Source organism: Ostrea edulis, chromosome 5 (genome assembly GCF_947568905.1).
Source record: "Ostrea edulis chromosome 5, xbOstEdul1.1, whole genome shotgun sequence".
Classification (NCBI taxonomy): Eukaryota; Metazoa; Mollusca; class Bivalvia; order Ostreida; family Ostreidae; genus Ostrea; species Ostrea edulis.
Window position 1 is genome coordinate 90,873,227 of NC_079168.1, and position 21,473 is coordinate 90,894,699.

The 21,473-nt window shown below is 36.4% G+C and overlaps 1 protein-coding gene across 1 annotated transcript; it reads right to left on the minus strand.

Moving 5' to 3' along the window:
* Positions 1-2,137: 2,137 nt before the first annotated feature.
* Positions 2,138-3,061, minus strand: LOC130046681 (uncharacterized). The gene has a single exon (XM_056139257.1). It carries the CDS (start codon positions 3,017-3,019, stop codon positions 2,225-2,227), a length of 795 nt encoding a protein of 264 aa, XP_055995232.1. The 5' UTR covers positions 3,020-3,061; the 3' UTR covers positions 2,138-2,224.
* Positions 3,062-21,473: the final 18,412 nt, after the last annotated feature.

Here is a 21,473-nt window from a genome sequence, read left to right on the forward strand (position 1 = left end):
TATTGTAGTTGATGTAGACTTTTATAGATAAATTTGGGGGATCAGACATATTATCATTGTTTATTTTCTTTCTCCATTTCAGTGACATTTTCAGTGGATTGTTTGTGAGTCTGATCCCCTTGTTAGTAATTTGTTATCTAGTTCGTCATTTGAATAAATGACATTTTCATACTCAATTTGTCTTATGTTTATATATGATACAGCAAAACCTGGCTGCGGTGACCTTGCTCAGCATTTTAAGACATAAATATAACCAAAGGTGACCGAAGGACATCCATACACTGAGATGTTAGTAACCTCAGGACACATTTCTACACTTTGTTTCAATGATGACCAGAGGTACCCTTACATGACCATTACATCCATGGGTGACCAGTGGAAAACTTATATGACATTTACATCAATGGGTGACCAGAGGAAACCCTCATATGACATTTACATCAATGGGTGACCAGAGGAAACCCTCATATAACATTTACATCAATGGGTGACCAGAGGAAACCCTCATATGACATTTACATCAATGGGTGACCAGAGGAAACCCTTATATTACCATTACATCAATGGGTGACCAGAGGAAACCCTTATATTACCATTACATCAATGGGTTACCAGAGGAAACCCTCATATGACATTTACATCAATGGGTGACCAGAGGAAACACTCATATGACATTTACATCAATGGGTGTCCAAAGGTTACCCTCTTATAACCAGTGTTTATGGGTGATCAACGGTTACCCTTACATGATTATTATATCTATGGTGACCAGAAGTGACCCGTACATTATCATTACATCAATGGGTGACCAGAGGAAACCCTTTGTCACAGATTGACAGAGATATAAATGAAACGACAAACTTCTCATTTTGGCAATACTTTACAATATATTTTTTCTTCACTTTTACATATTATATTTTGTTTATTACAGTTCACGAAATTAATGAAATTAAAGTGGGTTTCTGCTTCCACATCATGTGAATCAGTCTCGTAAATTGGGGTTCTTCTTCCCAAACTTTGGCCGGCAGAGGTGTAACAAACGAATGGCAATGTTTTCTATACTTTGGTCTACTTGTACCTTGGACCTATAATCATTGGTAATATAAATGTCACTTCAAGAATACATACTGTATCGTTACACACCAGTTTATTATTTACGTAAACTACATACTGTACATTTTATAAACCCACTGTGGAACCATTAATCAACGGGTTGGAACAATTCCCATGTATCCATATGGTCCTAGAGAGGAACGAAGCGTAATCAATCGTGGGTTTCCGACGATGATGGTCCTACTAAAGCATATTTTGTTAGGTTCCAAAAAAAAGGATGAAATTTATTCATCTGTAAGCATTGAAACAAAAAATCTCTCCGTTAGGATAAAACATAGAATGATAATAACAATAGTAATATACATAAGAAAAACACAGAAAAATGGAAAGCCTTAATAAACGGATTCATAACAGAATTTGTACTTCGACAATGACAAAGTCATGCAGAAAGTAGGCACTATCAGATAAGAGTTTGTATTTATCATTACGCGCATTCACTGCGAGATAGAAGAACTACTTTCGGGTGACCCCGGGTCCTATTTGAGGGTATGAATTATCCTTCTGCACCTTTGAATAGATCCTAAACTCTGGATTCGGGAGGAACATTGAAGTGTCTAATGAAAAACATAACATTTTAAGTGAATTTTTAATGTTCACACTGAAGGGGATTTTTGTAAAGATAAAGAAAACTCGAGGCCATAGGATTTGGTATAGAGTTACAGTGTGTTAAACTTGGCCTCTTTGCACTTAAAATCTATCTTTTTGATGAGAATCCTTCCGTCATAATATGTAGTCCTTTCTAAACCCTTTCAAAATTTCAATTGATATCAAAATGTCTACATGTGCGAGGTAGGTAACAAATATATAATCTGGTTGGACCAATAAGTTAAGTATTGAACCAGTGCCTACACAGTCAGAATAGCATCCTGTGCGGTTGGCAGCTAACTTCCTTAAGGTGAACGTGGTGTGTTCCAAGGTCCTCCAAAGATTTAATTACAGGTTATAAATAGTATAGGATATAGTAAAAGACCGTACATTTGCAGTCTTTAATCAATGTGTATAGAAAGTATAGAAGGTCACGTGATGTATGTTATAACCTTTATTGGAAGTTAACGAAATTATAATCATATCTAGAAGTGCGAAAATTAAAGCACACTCCCTTCTTAAAAGTTTAACTCCCACAGTTCTGTGTCTTTGGTGTACAGTACTTGGAATAATCAAATCCATGTTGTTTAAATGCGTCTACCAATTCCACGAGTTGGTCTGTGGTCAGAGTCGGCGTTCGTGAATAAACCACGGATCCTTCATAGAAATAATCAGCTGTTATAGACCCGCAATAGTAAACCAAGAGAAAGGCGTTCCCATTGCCAACGTGCACGACTCGCCATTCTGAATGCGTACTTTGTCCTAATTGCGTACTGGTATAGTTAAAAATACCACCGAAAGCTTGGACTACCGTTTCGTTTACCGATCGATGTCTGATTCCACCTTGTACTGTTTTAACGTCAAATTTTTCGAAAACATTGTAAACTGTCTTGTCCATAGAGCTTGGTTGATAGGTTGTGATTTGGCAGTCAAAACAGTCATAGATAGGATTAAGTCCCTTTACAATATACCACGAGCCCTTAAATAAGTCTATGGTAAAATTCGACACCACTTGCTGAGGAGGGTGGCAAACCACTGGGGGATTGGGAGGGTCGTTTGAAATACACTGATGGTCGGTGGAAGCACATTTCATGAATTCGTCAAAGACATCATCCTCGTATGAATAAATGCAGTCAAACAAACAAGTTTGGTTGTTGGTGCCACATCCTGTTATACAGACCATTGCGGACCTACATCCTTCATCTGCCAGACATTTTGCGGATTGCATTCCACAATGATCCATAATACAAAGTATATTGGGATTAGAACATTGTACATATTCCAGAATCAGACAAAAACATATAACAAATGTGCACTTCATGGTGTCCTTCAATCTAGGCAAGAACTAAATAGATAACGGGGAAATCATGCATTATATACGGGTTTAAGCAATCATTATCGTATACTAAAAGTGTCCCTATATATGTACATGTATACAAGTGCTGATAAGGATAATTTGGAAACCGTTAGTTTCATTTCAACAGGAAAATAACCAATTTAAAATTAGATAAATTACTGCATGTAACGTTGATAGACGAATACTGTAAAAGAAATATTGTTATGGAAACTTAAAGAAATGTGGCGATTCATTCAACAACATGAGCTCGCAATGACATCGTAATTCACTATAAACGAGAACATTAACATCGCAATGTTACATAAACATTTTTTGCAATTCGACTAATTACATGTACGTTAAAAAACATCTAGGGCTATTTCTAGGCTGTTCCAAATCGAATTAAATCTGCATGCATCACGATTTGGGGTAAGCATATGACATGATTTTTTTGGAATAGGACAGGGAAGAATTTTTTTATAACGGTTGTCATGATATCCAATGACCTCAAAGAGGTCAAAGGTCATATATGTGCACATTTTTGCAATCTTTTTTCTCTGAAATATATATGTATTTTACAACCCCTCTCACTAATAGGAAACTTTAAATGTATGAGCTGATGTGTGTTTTAAAATACTGCAAAAACATCACAATCAACTTAAATCAATTTTATTGACAAACAAATATTTTTGGTTGCTAAGTAACAACGTTCATAGTGCACCATAATTTGCCTTTCTGCATCCATTCGACACCATTTCAACATAATTACATTGCATGATAATTAGTGAATGTCACATTATTTTAAAATTATAATCTTTTCGTTTTTAACAAAAATCTGATGAAGAGAATTAAGGTCAAAGGTCATAAAATGGACACTTCGTACTTTATATACATATCCATCATTTTCTAATAATATGATGTTTTGCCATTATGTTCCACTAAATAGTATAAATATTGCAACATTAAAACAAAGAAATTTACTGTTAATCGTAAAAGATTTAATTTTTTGTATTCATATATATTTGGTTGCTAAGCAACAACACCATAACAAATGTTATCAAAAATTATTACCGTTTTTCCTCCCCAAGTTCAATGTATAGAATGTTCAAGTAATCACAAAATTTGAATGTACTTGCATCATATTTAACAAAACTGTTCTTCTTATATTAACCTCTTAAAACCTATTTCTAGACATAATTCTTGATACTGGGTTGTTCCGAAAGGGGCATGCGTTGACCAATATCTGTCTATCGACTGGAACTTCACGGCAGACATGTTTAAGATAAATCTTTAAAAGTATTTCTTAACTTAGCCCCAAATACTAATGTATTGTCAGAGCTTTAGAACACTCAATTGGTTCTGTAAATGTTTTCTATAATCAAGGCACTACCTCAAACTTTTAAAACAGAGCAAGGTGTAGGAATTCCTACCATTTTTAGCTTGTTATTTCAGGGGGGGGGGGGGGGGGGGAAGGTGAAGTTTACTGTATTTACCGTCGCCATCTTCATGATGTTTATATGGAAAATATTGGAATTGAATCCCATTTTAGCATGTGCCCCAATTTAAGTTTTGTGCTTCCCAACCACCACTTTATGATGTTTCACTACGGCATTGGAGTTGCCTTATAGCTAATTACAAATTCGTCCGAACAAATTGCTAACTCGTCCGAACAAATTACTTATTTGCCCGAACAAATTTACTTATTCGTTCGAACGAATTTTTACTTCGTCCGGACAAATTGCTAATTTGTCCGAACGAATTACTAATTTGTCCGAACAAATAGCTAATTCGTCCGAACGAATTCCTAATTTGTCCGAACGAATAGCTAATTCGTCCGAACAAATTGCTAATGCGTCCGAACGAATTACTGATTTGCCTGAACAAATTTACTTATTCGTTCGAACGAATTTCTATTTCGTCCGAACAAATTGCTAATTCGTCCGAAAGAATTACTAATTTGTCCGAACAAATAGCTAATTCGTCCGAACGAATTGCTAATTTCTCCGAACAAATAGCTAATTCGTCCGAAGAAATAACTTATTTGTCCGAACAAATTGCTAATTCGTCCGAACGAATATCTAATTTGTCCGAACAAATGGTTATTTCGTCCGAACGAATTACTAATTCGTCCGAACGAATAATATTTTTGTTTTACTTGGTCTCTCTACGCCGCCGTAGAAAATAGCCTCCGCACCAGCGGCCATGAATCCCGAGTCTGATTAAAACCACCTCACACCCTTCTCATTGTACACTAAATCCACCCCTTCTTACACTCGCGGGTCAGGGAAGGGAAGGGGGGGGGTAATCAAACTGATTAATGCCGGGCTAGGACATATTGATTGATGTCAGATATGTTCAGCTCTTAACAAAGAATCCCGTGGGGATCCAGGTTAGAATAGGTCCTCATTACCCCTTGCTTGTCGTAAGAGGCGACTATATTGGGCGGTCCTTCGGATGAGACTGCAAAAACCGAGGTCCCGTGTCACAGCAGGTGTGGCACGATAAAGATCCCTCCCTGCTCAATGGCCATAAGCGCCGAGCATAGGCCCAAATTTTGCAACCCTTCATCGGCAGTGGTTTCGTCTCCATATGAGTGAAATATTCTATAGAGGGACGTTAAACAATATACAATCAATCATTAATAAAGAATCGGGTGTTATATACCCTTGGTTTAGATATCATAAAATATAAATATTTTCTTTCATGAAACGACAAATTATTGCATCAAATCGTGTTTAATTAATTGTGAATTTTTCATAACATGACAAAACCGCAAATTTTTTTCTCTAGCCGGCCTATGTGGCAACATCAACTTATATGTTTATACTGAATGCATGATCGTTTGGGTCATCCTGCAAGAGGAGACCCAGGGTATCTTCTTCTTCTGACATCAGGTTGTTTTCAAGATGTAAAATACAAGCGTTCGCTGTGTTGTTTTCGTTGAAACGGAAACACGTGTGTTGCCCGTGCACATTCGCGGCCGTGATCCAGATCACGGGAAAAAAGTATATAGGCCTGTAATTATGCGGACTTATCTTTTTTGTTTTCTTTGTTTGGCAGAGAAATATTATTACTATTCTGAACAAATATTACATAAAGTTTATATCTGATTTGAAGTATTAATATATTTTTTCAATTTACTCTATCGATGTAACATTTTCAATGGCTTAGGTGTTTAATTAATGAAGTAATAATGTTTGTTGTGTAACTGTTATATAACAATGATGGTTTTAAATATAATAATAATAATAAAGCAGAGAATACCTGGCTGATTATATCGTACATTTGTGTATATTATTTTTGTGTATCAAAAAGTATTCAATTTACCAATAGAGGACAATACAAATAGTTTTCACTACTTTATTGTGCGATCGCTTTCAGCGACGACGTTTTGTCGCTAATTTTAAAGAAAACCGCGCAGCATGCCCCAGTTTTATTTTATCGTAATATAAAAACTACTAATAATTATGATACGAATAATGGCCCATCAAAAAGGAAATTTCCTCTACTTTTACAGGCTGTATTTACTTTTCCTTATTTCCATATGTGAATATAGGTAAAACGCCGATCTGTTAAAACGTTGGGAAATAAAATCGTAAGAAAACGTATGTATGCAAAAAATTACTATTTTCTTATAACTTTGCCAGGCATTAAAAATAATTATATATGTGCTGAAAGCAGGAAATATATGTTTTCAAAAATAAAAAAAGATATTGCATTCATAGGGAATTTTTAAAAAGAAAATCATATCGAGGTGGGACTTGCAACAAAGTGTTGCGTCATGTAGTCAAATCCTTTTATGTTGGATTTAATGAGTTTTATAGACTGGAGTGTTGTACCCTGCATTTAAAATCAGGCTGAAATAAAATATTACCTTCCAAAGAAAAAAATCCCGTTTTAAATACCGTCATTTGCGTAAAAAACAATTCCAGGTTTTTCGTTCTAAATACTCGAGTTTCCGAAAGTTGAATGTTAGTTTCATTGCAGGAGTTATCTTTTCCTGTGTGTGATCGACGACAATGCAGACAGCTTGAATTATTTTCGTTTATAAACTCATTAAATTAAATAATGAATGGATTGGACTACGTTGGACTTGTATTACGAGATGTTTAACACCCTTTGGATAGGAAGATTCGATCTGTTTCTTGGAACTAAGGTGATTTTGAGATTTGTTTACAACCTGTATCCTATTTTCGTGCCATCCCTTGTTAGATATTTATATATAGATTGAAAACAAAATTGATCAGAAGCGCCTGTGGGATTGGATCATTTTTTCTTACTTTTATTCTTTTCTTTTTTAGGACGATGGGTGGGGTGAAAAACTCATTATGGATGTAGCTGCTCGCTAATACCTCTGTCAACGTTGGATTGCAAGACTATTGTAAACCGTTAATTAAATCCTTTAAAAGGCAACCAATGATTTTTACACAAGATTAATCATAAATTAATTAAGCTTAGGTAAATGTTTTTATAAAAGGTAGAAAGTGTTTTACAAGAATATTGTAATTGCGGCACCATGACAGCAATATCTATGGGCAGAGAAAGAATAGGTTATCAAATGGCGATCATCACATTTTCACAAGAAAAGAGAGAGAGAGGGGGGGGGAGAGCAAAACCAACAGCTGAAGAACAGAAAAAGAGGTTGCAATTGTAATTTTATCTTTAACGTTGTTTTCAGGGGGTGAATACCTCTTATTAATTGGGTAGGCTCATAAAATAATTTCTAAAGATGATTATTACCAGGGAAGAAGTCATCAGATTTGAAAGGTTATTTCTTTTTCAGTATTTATTTTTCCTTTTCAATTTTTTTTTTATATCTGTGGAAAAAAACCAGACTGTCACAATCAGTGGGAAAGAGGGTATCAGAAAATGGCAAATCCGGGAAACGGGGTGGTGTCTACAAGCGCTTGTTTAAATAGTAAGTTATTACGATTTTAAAATACATACATCATGTAAGTATAGGGCTATATGCATAACTTGTGAAGTATATGAAACGATGGAAGATGCGGATGACTTCCCGTTTTCACTTAAATTTCTGCTGCCCTTGTTCATAATACAATAAACCTTCTGATTTTACAGACTGCTGATCACCCCATAATATCAACTATATAGACAGTATTTTACATTCCGTTCCATTTTCCATTCCGCGTTTTAGCAACTCCCGATTATTGTTTACAAACTGATCTTATTCCAACCCATCCTACGCTACGGGTTTCTTATCGTGTCACAAAACATTTGCTTGCTATTGGAGCACAAGAACATTCTAAGTACAATAAAGAAATATATGATACTGCCTCAGTATTTTGACAGAAGCGCAAATACTTGAGAAGGACATTTTCAATCTCCACCCAGAGTCATCGTTCCATATACTATTTGTTCTGCATACTTTTTTAATTTGCCAATAGGTGCCGTTGATTGGAAGACTTTTGACTACCTTTCTCATGGGAAAAGAGAACCAATTCATTTCCCATAGACCTCAATGCTAACCTTTGGCCCTCTCACTAATTAACTATATCGATTTTAAACAAATGACCGCAAACATTTCAAAGTTCATTCCAAGTGTTGATAAAAAATGACAAAAAATATATAGGGTCCCGTGCCTTTTATAGGCCATATTTGTACTTTTTTTTTTTTTTTTTTTTTTTACAACACATAGCAATCTGCAGTAAATTACACACTTCATTTTAAGCACACCCCTACCATGTTAATTTCCTCAGTCATTTCTCGATTTTGTGCGATAATTTTTCATCCTGACAATTAATTTGAACCTCTATAATATTTCTTTCAATTCCAAATAATTTCACTTTTGATATTAGCCAATCACGCAACACCTAGACATTTATACCTCCGCTCAATCTTGGGGTAAACTGCGTCCGGGTTACGCATACGGGGATTTGGTACTCTCATTCCTAATAATCGCTGGCGCATGCGCCCAGCGCTTAAAAAGGAAAACCACTGGTTAGATTATAGGAGAGTTTAAAATAAGGTCAACGGTATGAAAAATCATGCTATTCTAAACTACTACAAGAACATTGAAAGGTATATAAACGACTACTCAAAATATAATATATTATATTGGAAATTAAATAAAGAAGTTTTCTAAGTTAAAGCAAATGTGATGATATTCCGTCTATACAATTTACTTCCAATAATTATGGTGTCCGGATAGGGCTATTTGCAAAAGCGTGACTGCGCGTTAGTCACAACACGCCGTCACGCCAACAAGCAACGCGCTTTCGCGCTCTCACGCCAACAAGCAACGCACTTTCGGGCAGAGAAGCAACGCGCCTTCGCGCTCTCACGTCAACAAGCAACGCACCTTCGTGTAGACAAGCAACACGCCTTCGCGCTCTCACCACAACAAGCAACGCGCATTCGTGCTCGCACCACAACAAGCTTCGCGCAGACGAGCAACACGCCGTCACGCCAACAAGCAACACGGCGCCAAGGCGTATTACTTGTTGGCGCGAAGGTGTGTTGCTTGTTAGCGCGAAGGCGCGTTGCTTGTTGTCGTGAGAGTGCGAAGGCGCATTGCTTGTCTGCACGATGGCGCGCTACTTATTGGCGTGAGAGCGCAAAGGCGCGTTGCTTGTTGGTGTGACGGCGTGTTGTGACTAACGCGCAGTCACGCTTTTGCAAATGGCCCTATCCGGACACCATAGATAATGGTATCAATGTGGTAGCGTTTTCAGATAAAGAAAATATAGAGGTATTGAATAAATATTTTCTTCAATATCAAATATTGATGACACAGGTCAAAATCTACCATACTTGTACTCCTTATGCAATGACAGTCTTAATGATATTCTTATCGAAGAAGTTATAGATATAATTTCCACTCTCCCTATAAACAAGGCTATTGGGCCCGATAAAATAAATCATAGGATGCTGAAATAAACAATACACACTATTTCTAGACCACTTTGTATACTTCTCAATGAATTTCTGCGTGAAAAATCCTTTCCAAGATACTTTAACCCTTTAACTACCAGAAATTTCGAGTTTTCCTTCAAAGCAGATACAAATATTTCAAATTGAAATTAAAGCATTTCTAGTCACATTTTCGTAATATAACCTACATGTATGCATATTCTGAAAGGAAAAATCTTGAAGATTTTAATTATGCACTAAAATGTGGTGTACTCGATCTGCTTTCTGTTCCTTACATATCTATAACTTTTGCTATTTCCCCAAAACTGACAAGAGGTAATATCATCAGAACGTAACAGTATACATGATATAAGAGGAGTTTCTCCATCGCTGAGCGCGACCAAATCACACCACGGATGTAGTTTACTCCGCTCTTCTTGTCATTTCAGTTAACTTTACACTCTAAATTACCTTTATTTTTACACATGTTTCGTCTTTTTTTTAACATTTTCAATTAAATATCTATATCTTATATTCTCTTTGATATTGCTCCTAATTTTTTATTCGATAAAACTCTTACGAACTATATTTTGTGTTCTACGATCGTTATTTTGGTCATCTGCTACACAATCATGGAAGCTCGGTAAGAACACAAATCATAGAAAATATAAATATCATTTTTGAATGTTATTGGGATATGACATGAAGTTGGTACGTGATCAAATCTACTATAACGCCCTTCGTTAACTCACCTGGTTAAAAAACTTGGTACGAAAATAATGAATTTGCATATGAGATATGAGACCCGTATCGCTCACCATTCATACGTTATGAGCCAGAATAAAATTTCTGACAGAGCGACGGAAAAAACAATATATATACCCCTACTACAGTCGCGGGAATATAAAAAAAAACTTGACTCTATACAACATGGAAACATTTACAAAGGTCCGAGGGTTGGGGTCTACTTTGTAAATTAACCAAAAGTTTCACAGACAACAATGCTCTTAATTGTAAAACTCGCGCACAATTACTACATGTAATCATTGCTTTACATACAATTGTTCTTGATATCAATTATCGACAGATAAATGTGTTTTATTTGTCACGTCTTTTTTCACATTTTCATATTCTCTAGCACCATTGGTTTAATTTTAACGAACCTTAGCACACACTATCCCTATGTGTAGGAATTTCAAGTTTGTACAAACGAAGGAGCGCCTTCGCATTCAAGAAAAGGGAAAATGGGGAAGGTAATGAAAGGTGAAGATAACTAACAGTGATTAATCTCATTACTCCTAAACGGAATGCAAAATAGAGAGTTGGGCAAACATAGACCCCTGGATCTACCAGAGGTGGAATCGTGTGCCTAGGAGGACGGAGTATCCCCTGTTGACCGGTCACACCACTAGTAAACTCTGTCTCTTGATCAGGTAAACGGTGTAATCCGTAGTCAAATCAATGCGCCAAGAACTGCCTAACAATTGGTATGAAACACGTCAGACAGCATTTGACCCAATGAATTGTTGTATTGGCAAACTAGATCATTATAACGACCAAAGAATTTGCGAAATGCTGACTTTACACGAGATTGTTTAAACCCCTGTAACATCAACTTGTTTGCAAGTAACGTGTATCGATTTAAAAACTGATCACACGTATAACAAGTTCTTGTGCATCGAATCAGTTGAGAGATTTAAACACCATATGCAGGTGATAATGGAATATTGGTTCATAAATATGGGAAGTTGACGATGGAAAAGCTCATCCCGTTTGCCATAAGGATATATCGAATCGACATATGCAGCAGGAAATTAGTTTGAACAATTATAATTTGGCCTGTACAACCTTTAAAGACTATGTATTTCATCCTTCGGTGCCAGTTGAAGTAAAATTCATGTGGTAAATCCATGTACTGAAGGTTAAACTAAGAACTGGTATACTGTCTGATAAGATAAAATACTACAACAAGGCGTATAAAGAACATCTGGAAACTGATTACTTTGCGCAACATTTAGCCTAAATATGACGGAAACTGAAAAAGACGTTAAAGGTGATGAAGATATGATATTACACCAGGCTCACGAAGAGGGAAATTATGATTCTGATAGTAGTGACGATAATACGCCTAGCAAAATACAGGAAAACTGTAAGAAAACAAGTTCTCACACAGAACAATAGACATGGCGGAATACCCGACAACACAGACGACGTGAATACCAATATAAAATCACCAAAAGACACCGAGGACACATAATCGGCAAAGGACACCATGAACAAAACAGAATTAGCGAAAGGCACAATGGAAAACACAGAATCAGGGAAATACATCATAGACAGTCCAGAATAAGCGCAAGATATCATACACAACACAGAATCAACAAAATACACTATAGACCACAAAGAATCAGCGAAATACATCATAGACAACAAAGAATCGGCGAAAGATATCATAGGCAACCCAGAATCAGCGAAAGACACCCTTGGCAACCCAGAATCAGCACAAGACACCATAGAATAGACAACCCAGAATCAGCGAAAGACACCCTGGGCAACCCATAATCAGCCCAAGACACCATAGACAACCCAGAATCAGCGCAAGACATCATACACAACACAGAATCAACAAAAGGCACTATAGGCAGCACATAATCAGCGAAATACATCATAGGCAACATAGAATCAGCGAAAGACACCATAGGCATCATAGAATCAGTGAAAGACAGCATGTACAACACAGAATCAGCAGTTGAAACAGAGTAAAACGTAGATTCTAATGTTCTAACAGAGGGTACACAAGACTGTGAGGTGCATGTACCCAAAGAAAGCATAAATGCTTTTCTCACAGTGGAGCAATTAGATAAAATACTTAGTGCTATTGGTGACATCCCTTGCGATGAAGTGATAGTTGAGCTTACCACTACAGATGAAGGAAACATAACATCAAGATTGACATAATCTAATCATACGTTAGGTAACGATTCACAAGATGCAGAAAGTACAACATATGAAAGCAGTTTCGATCTAATTGAAGATTCTTCAGATGAATATGTACTTCCAAGTGGAGGTAAGAGAAAATGGCTTAATAGTTCAAGTTCTCTGGGGAAGAAATAAAAATGAAACATACATTTAGAAAGACAAAAAATGTCTGTGCTAATGAAAATGAATGTGAAAACAGTTGCAACAGCAGTCTTAATGAACCATCTACTTGTACGACTAGTACATTGAGATGTGGACGAAAGCAAAGAAACACAACAGAGTGGAAAAGAAATAAATCCAAGCAGCTTTGCAATAAAGGAAAGGCATACACAAACTGCAAGGACAGTAAAATCTCTGGGAGAACATAGAAAAAACAACTTGCAAATGCAAGTACAAATGTCAAGACAAAATCAGTAACACCCAGAGGTCGGATATATTTCAAAGTTACTGGAATCTATCATACGATCGTCAAAGAGATTTCATAAGGTGTCATGCAATAATGACAGAAAAACGTGAAAAAACAAAAAATCCAGAAGAAGAATCAAGAAGGAAACACACTATTCATTATTATTTGCCTATAGATGAGAGCAAGGTAGAGGTATGAAAGAGAACGTGCGCATTGAAGAAGAAAAGGCACCCTTTCTCTTCAACAGACAATAGAGGAAAACATATTCCAAAGAACACAATTTCAGAGGATTACAAAATTTTTATCAGAGACCACATCCGTTAATTCCCAAGAACAGAATCTCATTACTGTAGAAAATCAACTGAGAGAGAATATTTGGACAGTTCTCTATCCATAAGAAAAATGTACAATTTGTACACTGAGAAGTGTAAAAAGGACTACAATGAGGCACCGAAATATTGGCTGTATGATACAATATTTGATACCGAGTTCAATGTATGGTTTCATAGGCCAAAGAATGATATATGCGCATTTCCTGATGCATTTGGAAAAATTAAAACAGGAAGCAAGGATGGAAAAGCAAGAAGATAAACAGAGATCAACTGAAAATGTGATGATCAAAACTATCAACTTTGATTTGCAAAAGGTACTTGTCACTCCTAAAGCTCAAGTAAATGACTTATACTACAGTAGAAAACTTGCTAATTACAACTTCACTATACATTCTGTATTTGATGTAATTACTAAAGAAACTGTTTGCAACATGTGGTAGAAACCATAGCAAAGCGAGGAAACTGGCGCTTCATGTCTTCTTGACTACAATAAAAGTGTGGGGTCAATCGATGAACTGTTCTACTATTCAAACAGTTGCACCGGACAACAAAGAAATTTGCCATTTAGTGGGATGTGTCTCTACTCGGTTGTTAATCTTCCAATTCAAAAGATAACACGCAATTATTTTGAAAGGGGGCACTCACAAATGGAGGGAGATTCTGTTCACGCTACAATTGAACGATCACAAAACATGCAGATATGTATTCTCTCAGTGATTGTATGCTTGGTATCCGCAATGCTAAAGTAAACCCACCCAAGTATGTGGTGAAGGAGTTGGCACACACAGATGTATTACATTTCAAAAGTCTTACAGATGACTGTGTAGGCAACAGGGGTTTTGCAGAAGGTGGAGCAAGATTAAAATGGAACATTATCCATTCATTTAAGTATCATCGAAAGGAAGACCCTACCAAGATATTTTTCAAATACGAAATCAGTCAGCCAGAATATACATCACTTGATATTCAGGGAAGAAGCAGTGTAGGAAAGTTGAGAAACATGAACAATTACATCTTAAACCACTGTATTCAGCGTTATCCCAATATCAGATACCAAGTTCAAAGATCTAATGAATTTATGCAAGAAAAACATTCCTCAGAGTTTCTACTCACAGCTTCCTTACAAGGGGAATATGTGCAACGTTCTGGAAGAACCCGATGAAGAATACAGTTCAGATTGACTCAAGATTACGGTAGAGCATCTCATAATCTGTGCACTGTGTGGTTTTTGTTTGTCAGTTTTGCCAAGAAGCGTTCCAAAATTTCATTTTTTATCACATGATTCCATTTGAACAAACCCACAAAAATGGTTTGTTTCTTTTTTCTGATGTTGATGCGGAATCCGATGTTGATGCGTGTTCTATCAATCTATCTGGTTTTTGTAGATCACATTTTCGAAGATTTCTGATTGTGTTTTTCTCTCTTATTTGAACTCAAACTTTGCATACACATACGACCGTCTGCCTCTACAGCGACGATATGTCCAGGGGTCCGTGTTTTCTTAACTACACAAGGTGAAGATAACGAACAGTGATCAATCTCATAACGCCTGTAACCAATACAAAATAGATAGTTGGGCAAACACGGACCCCTGGACACACCAGAGGTGGGATCAGGTGCCTACGAGGAGTGTGCAACCCCTATTGACCGTTGACTGGTTGATTATCTATTTTGTATTGCTTATAGGAGTTATGAGATTGGTCACTGTTCGTTATCTTCACTTTTCATGAATGCAAAGGATTATTGTAAATAGATAAAACGTCGTCGATTTATCAAAATGTCCAGTTGAAGGCCACAACAAGAGATTTTTTTCCTTCTCATGTAGAAGCTTTTGAATAAACCGTGCTTCATAAGAATATAAAAACAGGTCAGCTAATAAAGGAGCACTATTCGTGCTCATGGGAATTCCAACAGACTGTTGGAAAACCTGATCTCCAATCTGAAGAACCACTGAACTAGAAAATACAAAACTTATGTGAGAGATTCCTTAATGAAATGCAAAAATAACAGTCCTGGAACCACAATAAGGGATTGGAATATATTGGACATTTAAAAAAAAAAAATCTTTTTCACGAACAACGTACCACAAATTTAGACCATTTCTTAGCGCCCAGGGCCGCAGCAGTGAGAGTTCTTTCATTTACCTATGCCTACTGCGAGAGGGAACCTCCGTTTAAAGGTCATATAAGAAAGATTCCACTTCTTAATGCCGAGTGTTTGGCAAAGGAGCAATGACTACTAATGTTTAGGTCTTAGGTTTGACGCGGCCATGGCATAAGCGGGGCTATAACTCACGACCTTCCGGTTAAGAAGCGAATGCCCTACCACTGAGCTACCGCAACTGACCAGGATTAGTAATGTTAATTTGCAAACATCCACACGAAGTGTAGATTCAAGTTTGCTCAAATTATTTCTTCACTTTGGGTGGGACCACAGTATGGAACAAAGGGAATATACAAGGAAAACTTTTTTTTCTCATACAGTGCCTGCCATGCTTAGTCATACATGTATCAATATGCAAGCATAAAAAGATAGTGTAGGCTGAAGAAATAAATCCAACATATTGATATATGCATTATTCAAACTGATGAGAGCAATGATTGATTTGATGCGCGCATCAATTCAGTTTATTGCTCTCATCGATTCCAGTGATGGGCGCATCAAAATGGTGTAGTTATTGCTCGCAACTTTACATTTGGAGATCGATGTAAATGATTTGATGATCTCTTTAATTGAAGATATCTTTAACTAATTATAACGCTTTCATATAAAGAATTAATGCGAGCAACAATTCAATATTACTGTGGATTTGTTGAATTGAAGATGTCTCTAATTATATTCATGTAGTTGGCCTCTCTCTAAAATAATTATTGCGCACATCAACTGAATCAATAATATCATTAATTCGATTGAGGAGAGCATCAAATCAATATTATTTCGCGCATTAATATGATTGATTGATTGATTGCATATTGTTTAACGTCCCGCACGAGAATATTTCACTCATATGGAGGCGTCACGCATTAATAATTATGATATCAATAATTGAATTAAATACGCGCAACAATTCAATTGAAGAGAGCAATAATTCATTTAATGCTTGCAATAATTGAATTATTGCTCTCTTGAACTAAATTGTAGCGCGTCAATTATTGAGCACAATAATTGAATTGTTGATCTCTTTAAATGAAATCATTAATAGCGTTCATCAATTCAGCGGAATGATTAATGCTATCAATAATTCAATTAATGTGCGCAATAATTCAGAAATGATGATATTAATTATTTGCGGAGATATTTAATGGATTTGTTGCGCGCATCAAATGAATTGATGATATCTTCAAATAATTAAAGATATCTTCTATTATTTGAGTTTATGTTAATTTGGCGCTCAATCCAACAGTACAAAGTTGATTATATATCTGTAGTTGTGAACCAGTTCTTGAACGTCTGTCACAGGCCCGAAAAAGGGTCGATCACGAAAATTACTCGCCGCGAACCAGTTTACTGCAGGTAAATCGCGAAATAAAAGTAGCTGCGAATAAAAGTTGGTTTACAGTAACTGACGTGGTGATCGCCACATAAATTAAATAAAAACCACCATCAATTCGCGGCCAACAACTGAATTAAGAGACCGCCGGCAGTTAGACAATTAGGTAAATTACTAGTATGTGGTGGACGCCATTCAGCTTAAGTGGCTACCTCTAGATAATAAGTGGCGGTAGCCATACAAGAAGTGACTTCCGCCACTTAAATTAAGTTGCGCCGCCAGATAATGAATGGCAGTCACCACTTAAATTAAATGGCGGTCACCAGCTCATTTAAATGGCGGTCGTTAGCTAAATCTATATATATTCTCCATAGTACCTACCGATGTTCGTTCACAATATTGGGATACTTTGTACTACGCGCAATTTTCTAAGGAAAATCAATCTATTTTTTTTTAATAATTTGCTTGTTCCTCAAAGACTCATCACTTCACGTCTCTTTGACCCTTCCTATGAAAGACTAGACGTAAAGACCATCAATCTGCCACCACGTGGTACCACTACGGCTTCAAACAGAATGGGTGGAATCATAAGTCTAGAAATGGAGAATCTTTACGATGAAAAGACGAAATGCAATATACCGAGCAGCCTCTATACATCAGTTAATTATATGTATGAAAAATTCAGATGACCTAAACAATACTTTCCGGTATCACAAACCCCTACTTTAGTTGTTAAACAATAATTCTAGGTATCCCAGAGCTCTTCTTTACATGACATCGAATACCCCTTAGTACTCTCTACCTCAATCAATGGATACATTGTCCTTGTCTCCCCTCAAGGAGTAGAAATGGGGACTCGAAATATGTCCCGACCCCCGGGAGTCACCGGGTGGTACCACTACAGCCCCAAACGGAAAGTTGTAAATGATAGTCCTAGGGGTTCTCTACCTTGTCTTGATGTTCCTTTCGCCTTGTCTTCAAAGATTAATGCTGGAAAACCAGTCATAAGACCCCTTTATTTTCTACGAGATACGAAAAATGTCAAAGTTCAGGTGAGCTAAACAATACTTCTGGGTATCTCAGAGCTCTTCTTTACATGGCATCGTATACCCCTTAGTACTATCTACCGCAGTCAATGGATACATTGCTCTTGTCTCCCCTCACTTAGTAGGAATAGGGACTCGAAATCTGTCCCGAACCCCGGGAGCCACCGGGTGGTACTACTACAGCCCCAAACGGAAAGTGGTAAATGATAGTCCTAGGGGTCCTCTACCTTGTCTTATGTTCCTTCCGCCTTGTCTTCAAAGATTAATGCTCGAAAACCAGTCATAAAACCCCCTCTTTTATTACGAGAAACGAAAAATGACAAAGTCCAGGTGAGCTAAACAATACTTCTGGATATCTCAGATCTCTTCTTTACATGACATCGAGTAGCCCTTAGTACTCTCTACCTCAATCAATGGATACATTGTCCTTGTCACCCATTTTAGAGTAGAAATGGGGACTCGAAATCTGTCCCGACCCCCGGGAGCCACCAAGTGGTACCACTACAGCCCCAAACGGAAAGTGGTAAATGATAGTCCTAGGGGTCCTCTACCTTGTCTTGATGTTCTTTCCGCCTTGTCTTGAAAGATTAATGCTGGAAGAGCAGTCATAAAACTTGTGTTATACTTATCAGGTGAGCTAATGCACAATTTTTGATAACAGTCATAGGATGGAGGTATTATTCACCAGATATTACAGAGAACGTGTTTGTTTCATTATTTAATCCTGCTTCCACCACTTGCTCAAAAGATTTCCTTTGTTGATTTCTTTTGTTACAAAGCAATGCCTATCACTCTTCAGGTGAGCTAATTTACAGAAAAGATTTTTGAATGCAATACGATTTCAAATGGATTGGCACATGAAAATAGGATGTCTTGAGATAATAAAGCACCCCACATCATATAGTTTTCCCTATCATATCAATCTATTCATAGGTACTTAATGACTAAGATTGTAAGATTGTAATATTCTGGTGAGCTAAATTATCAATGTGCACTTATTTTCGTGCATGTAAGCTGAGAAATTAATTGTTCAAAAAGATCAGAAAATGAAATGTGTGGTCAATTTTATTTCCTTTCATCCTTTCATTACAAATTACTGATATAAATTCATTTCACCATTGATGTACAATCTCTCATGTGAGCTAAGTTGCCCATGAGTGTGGCGATTGACATTTATTAATTCAAAACATTAATTAAATTAAAAGAATTTACATGAAATTGAATTTACTTTAAATCATGACCTTCGCGTCAAAAAATGGTTAATTTATAAGTTTAATCCCTCTAAAACTAAACTGTATTTTCTTTTATTGAAAAAGAACATTGATCCTTCTAATTTATCTTTTCAAGATTGTCAGTTGGAGTATGAGCCAGTGTAAAAACATTTAGGATTGTTTGTTTTATGCGATTGGGGCTAGTCCCAGATTATAAATTAAATAACAAGTACGGCTGACATCTAACAGTGATCTATTAGAAAAAATCGAATTATTTGACCTTCCTATACTAGCCTCTAGAGATTCTCTATATTTTGAAACTGGTTTAGAACCTATATCTTCTAGACGAGCAAATGCTAAATTAGTTTCCATGTACAAGATTCATAATAACGAGGTTCCACTATATCTAACAGAAACAATACCTAGTAAAATAAACAATATGTCCACATATAATATCCGTTATGGAGATCACTATTTAATACCAAAATGCAGACTTGAAGTTTACAAACAAATCATTTGTACCAGACGCTGCATCAAAGTGGAATTCTCTTTATGCCTCCTATGAGAAGAATCAGTCCAAGCAGTGAAAAATAACCCAACACTGTAATGCAGCTTTGTCGAATATGTCATTTATTGAATGACATAAGGTAAATTGTTAAGTAAAATGTATAACAAACCATTAAGGGGGATCACCTGAATAAACAAGACCTGCTGAAACATGTACATAGGTGTCAGGTAAAGTGTGATCCCCCCCTTTGAGACTGAATAGAAAATAACATGTAGTGAAAGTACAATTACAAGTTATAGAGTACATGGAACATGCATACAATATATACATAAATGAGTTAATCCTTGGAGGCCTTTAAAAACTTGCGCCTATTTGCAAGATACTACCAGACTAGATTGCAAATAATACAAAATCAAACCTACAAACCTTGATAGTCACAATATGCAATTTTATATAAAAGATATAGTATTGGCAAAGGGTGGGTGGTGGGATTTATTTTCACAGCACAGATATAGCCTTTGGAAAAAGGACGCTAACTAAACAAAGAATTTGATTGGCTCAATAATCCTTTACTATCCGACAGTGTAAAAATCTACAAATTTCTCACAGTGGCATAAATTGAATTATCTGATGATAATATTGTTTTGTATTGAATCAAGACAGGCTTCTTCAATTAAACAATTTTGCAAAAGCGTTAGCTCTGAGAACATCAACACCCCCCCCCCCCAAACCCCCTGTGTATTTTTCTTATGGTTCTCGTTTGCTTGATATAATTCATTCCAAACTGAGACACACCTGTGTTTTAAATTATTATCTTTATGGATGCAATATGCAAATATTCGCAATCGCAGAATAATCAACCAGATGTTTGCTGTCAAAACAGGGGTGATACACAAATCCTGATACAAGGAAGCACACAGGTTCAGTAGTTGGTAGTATATAAGTAGAATACAGGTGCGAAAACTCGAAACGAAAATAACCTTTATCAAAATTTACACTATAAACAATGTAATTTACTGATTTTTTTTCCCCTTTCAAATCGGAACTTCATATTTCTCTATTAGAGTTAATTACAAATCAACCAACTGTTCATGAACTAGCTTTCAGATTTACTATCGTCGGTATGTTCAACAAACCACGCCTACTTTCCAGATTACTTAGAATGACATTGTGATAACTTTTCACCCGCTCTGGACAGACAAGTAGTTCTTGTACCTTATAATCACCAGCTTTATGTTCTCCTTCACATGTACTGTCTTTCCTTAATTCCTAAAAATAGCTTCTAAGCAAAACGATTAAAGCTTTAGGAAAGTACTTACTTTTTCGTTAAATTTAAATTATGATCCCGGTAGTTTCCAAAGTTACACGATAAATGATTTTCACGATAAACGAAAACCCTGATAAACGCAAAACACGATACACGATATACTTGATAAACGCAAAACACGATGGAAAACGGAAAACCTGATAAACGCAAACCACGATACGTCAAGAATAATATTGCGGGTACTGTATTCGTCTATCTACATGCAGTAATTTGTTTAATTGTAAGTTGATCAGTTTCCTGTTTCATTGAAACTAACGGGTTCCAAATTCT

Coding starts and splice junctions, on each gene's coding strand:
- LOC130046681 (XM_056139257.1), bottom strand. CDS start 3,019: ATGAAGTGCACATTTGTTATATGTTTTTGTCTGATTCTGGAATATGTA.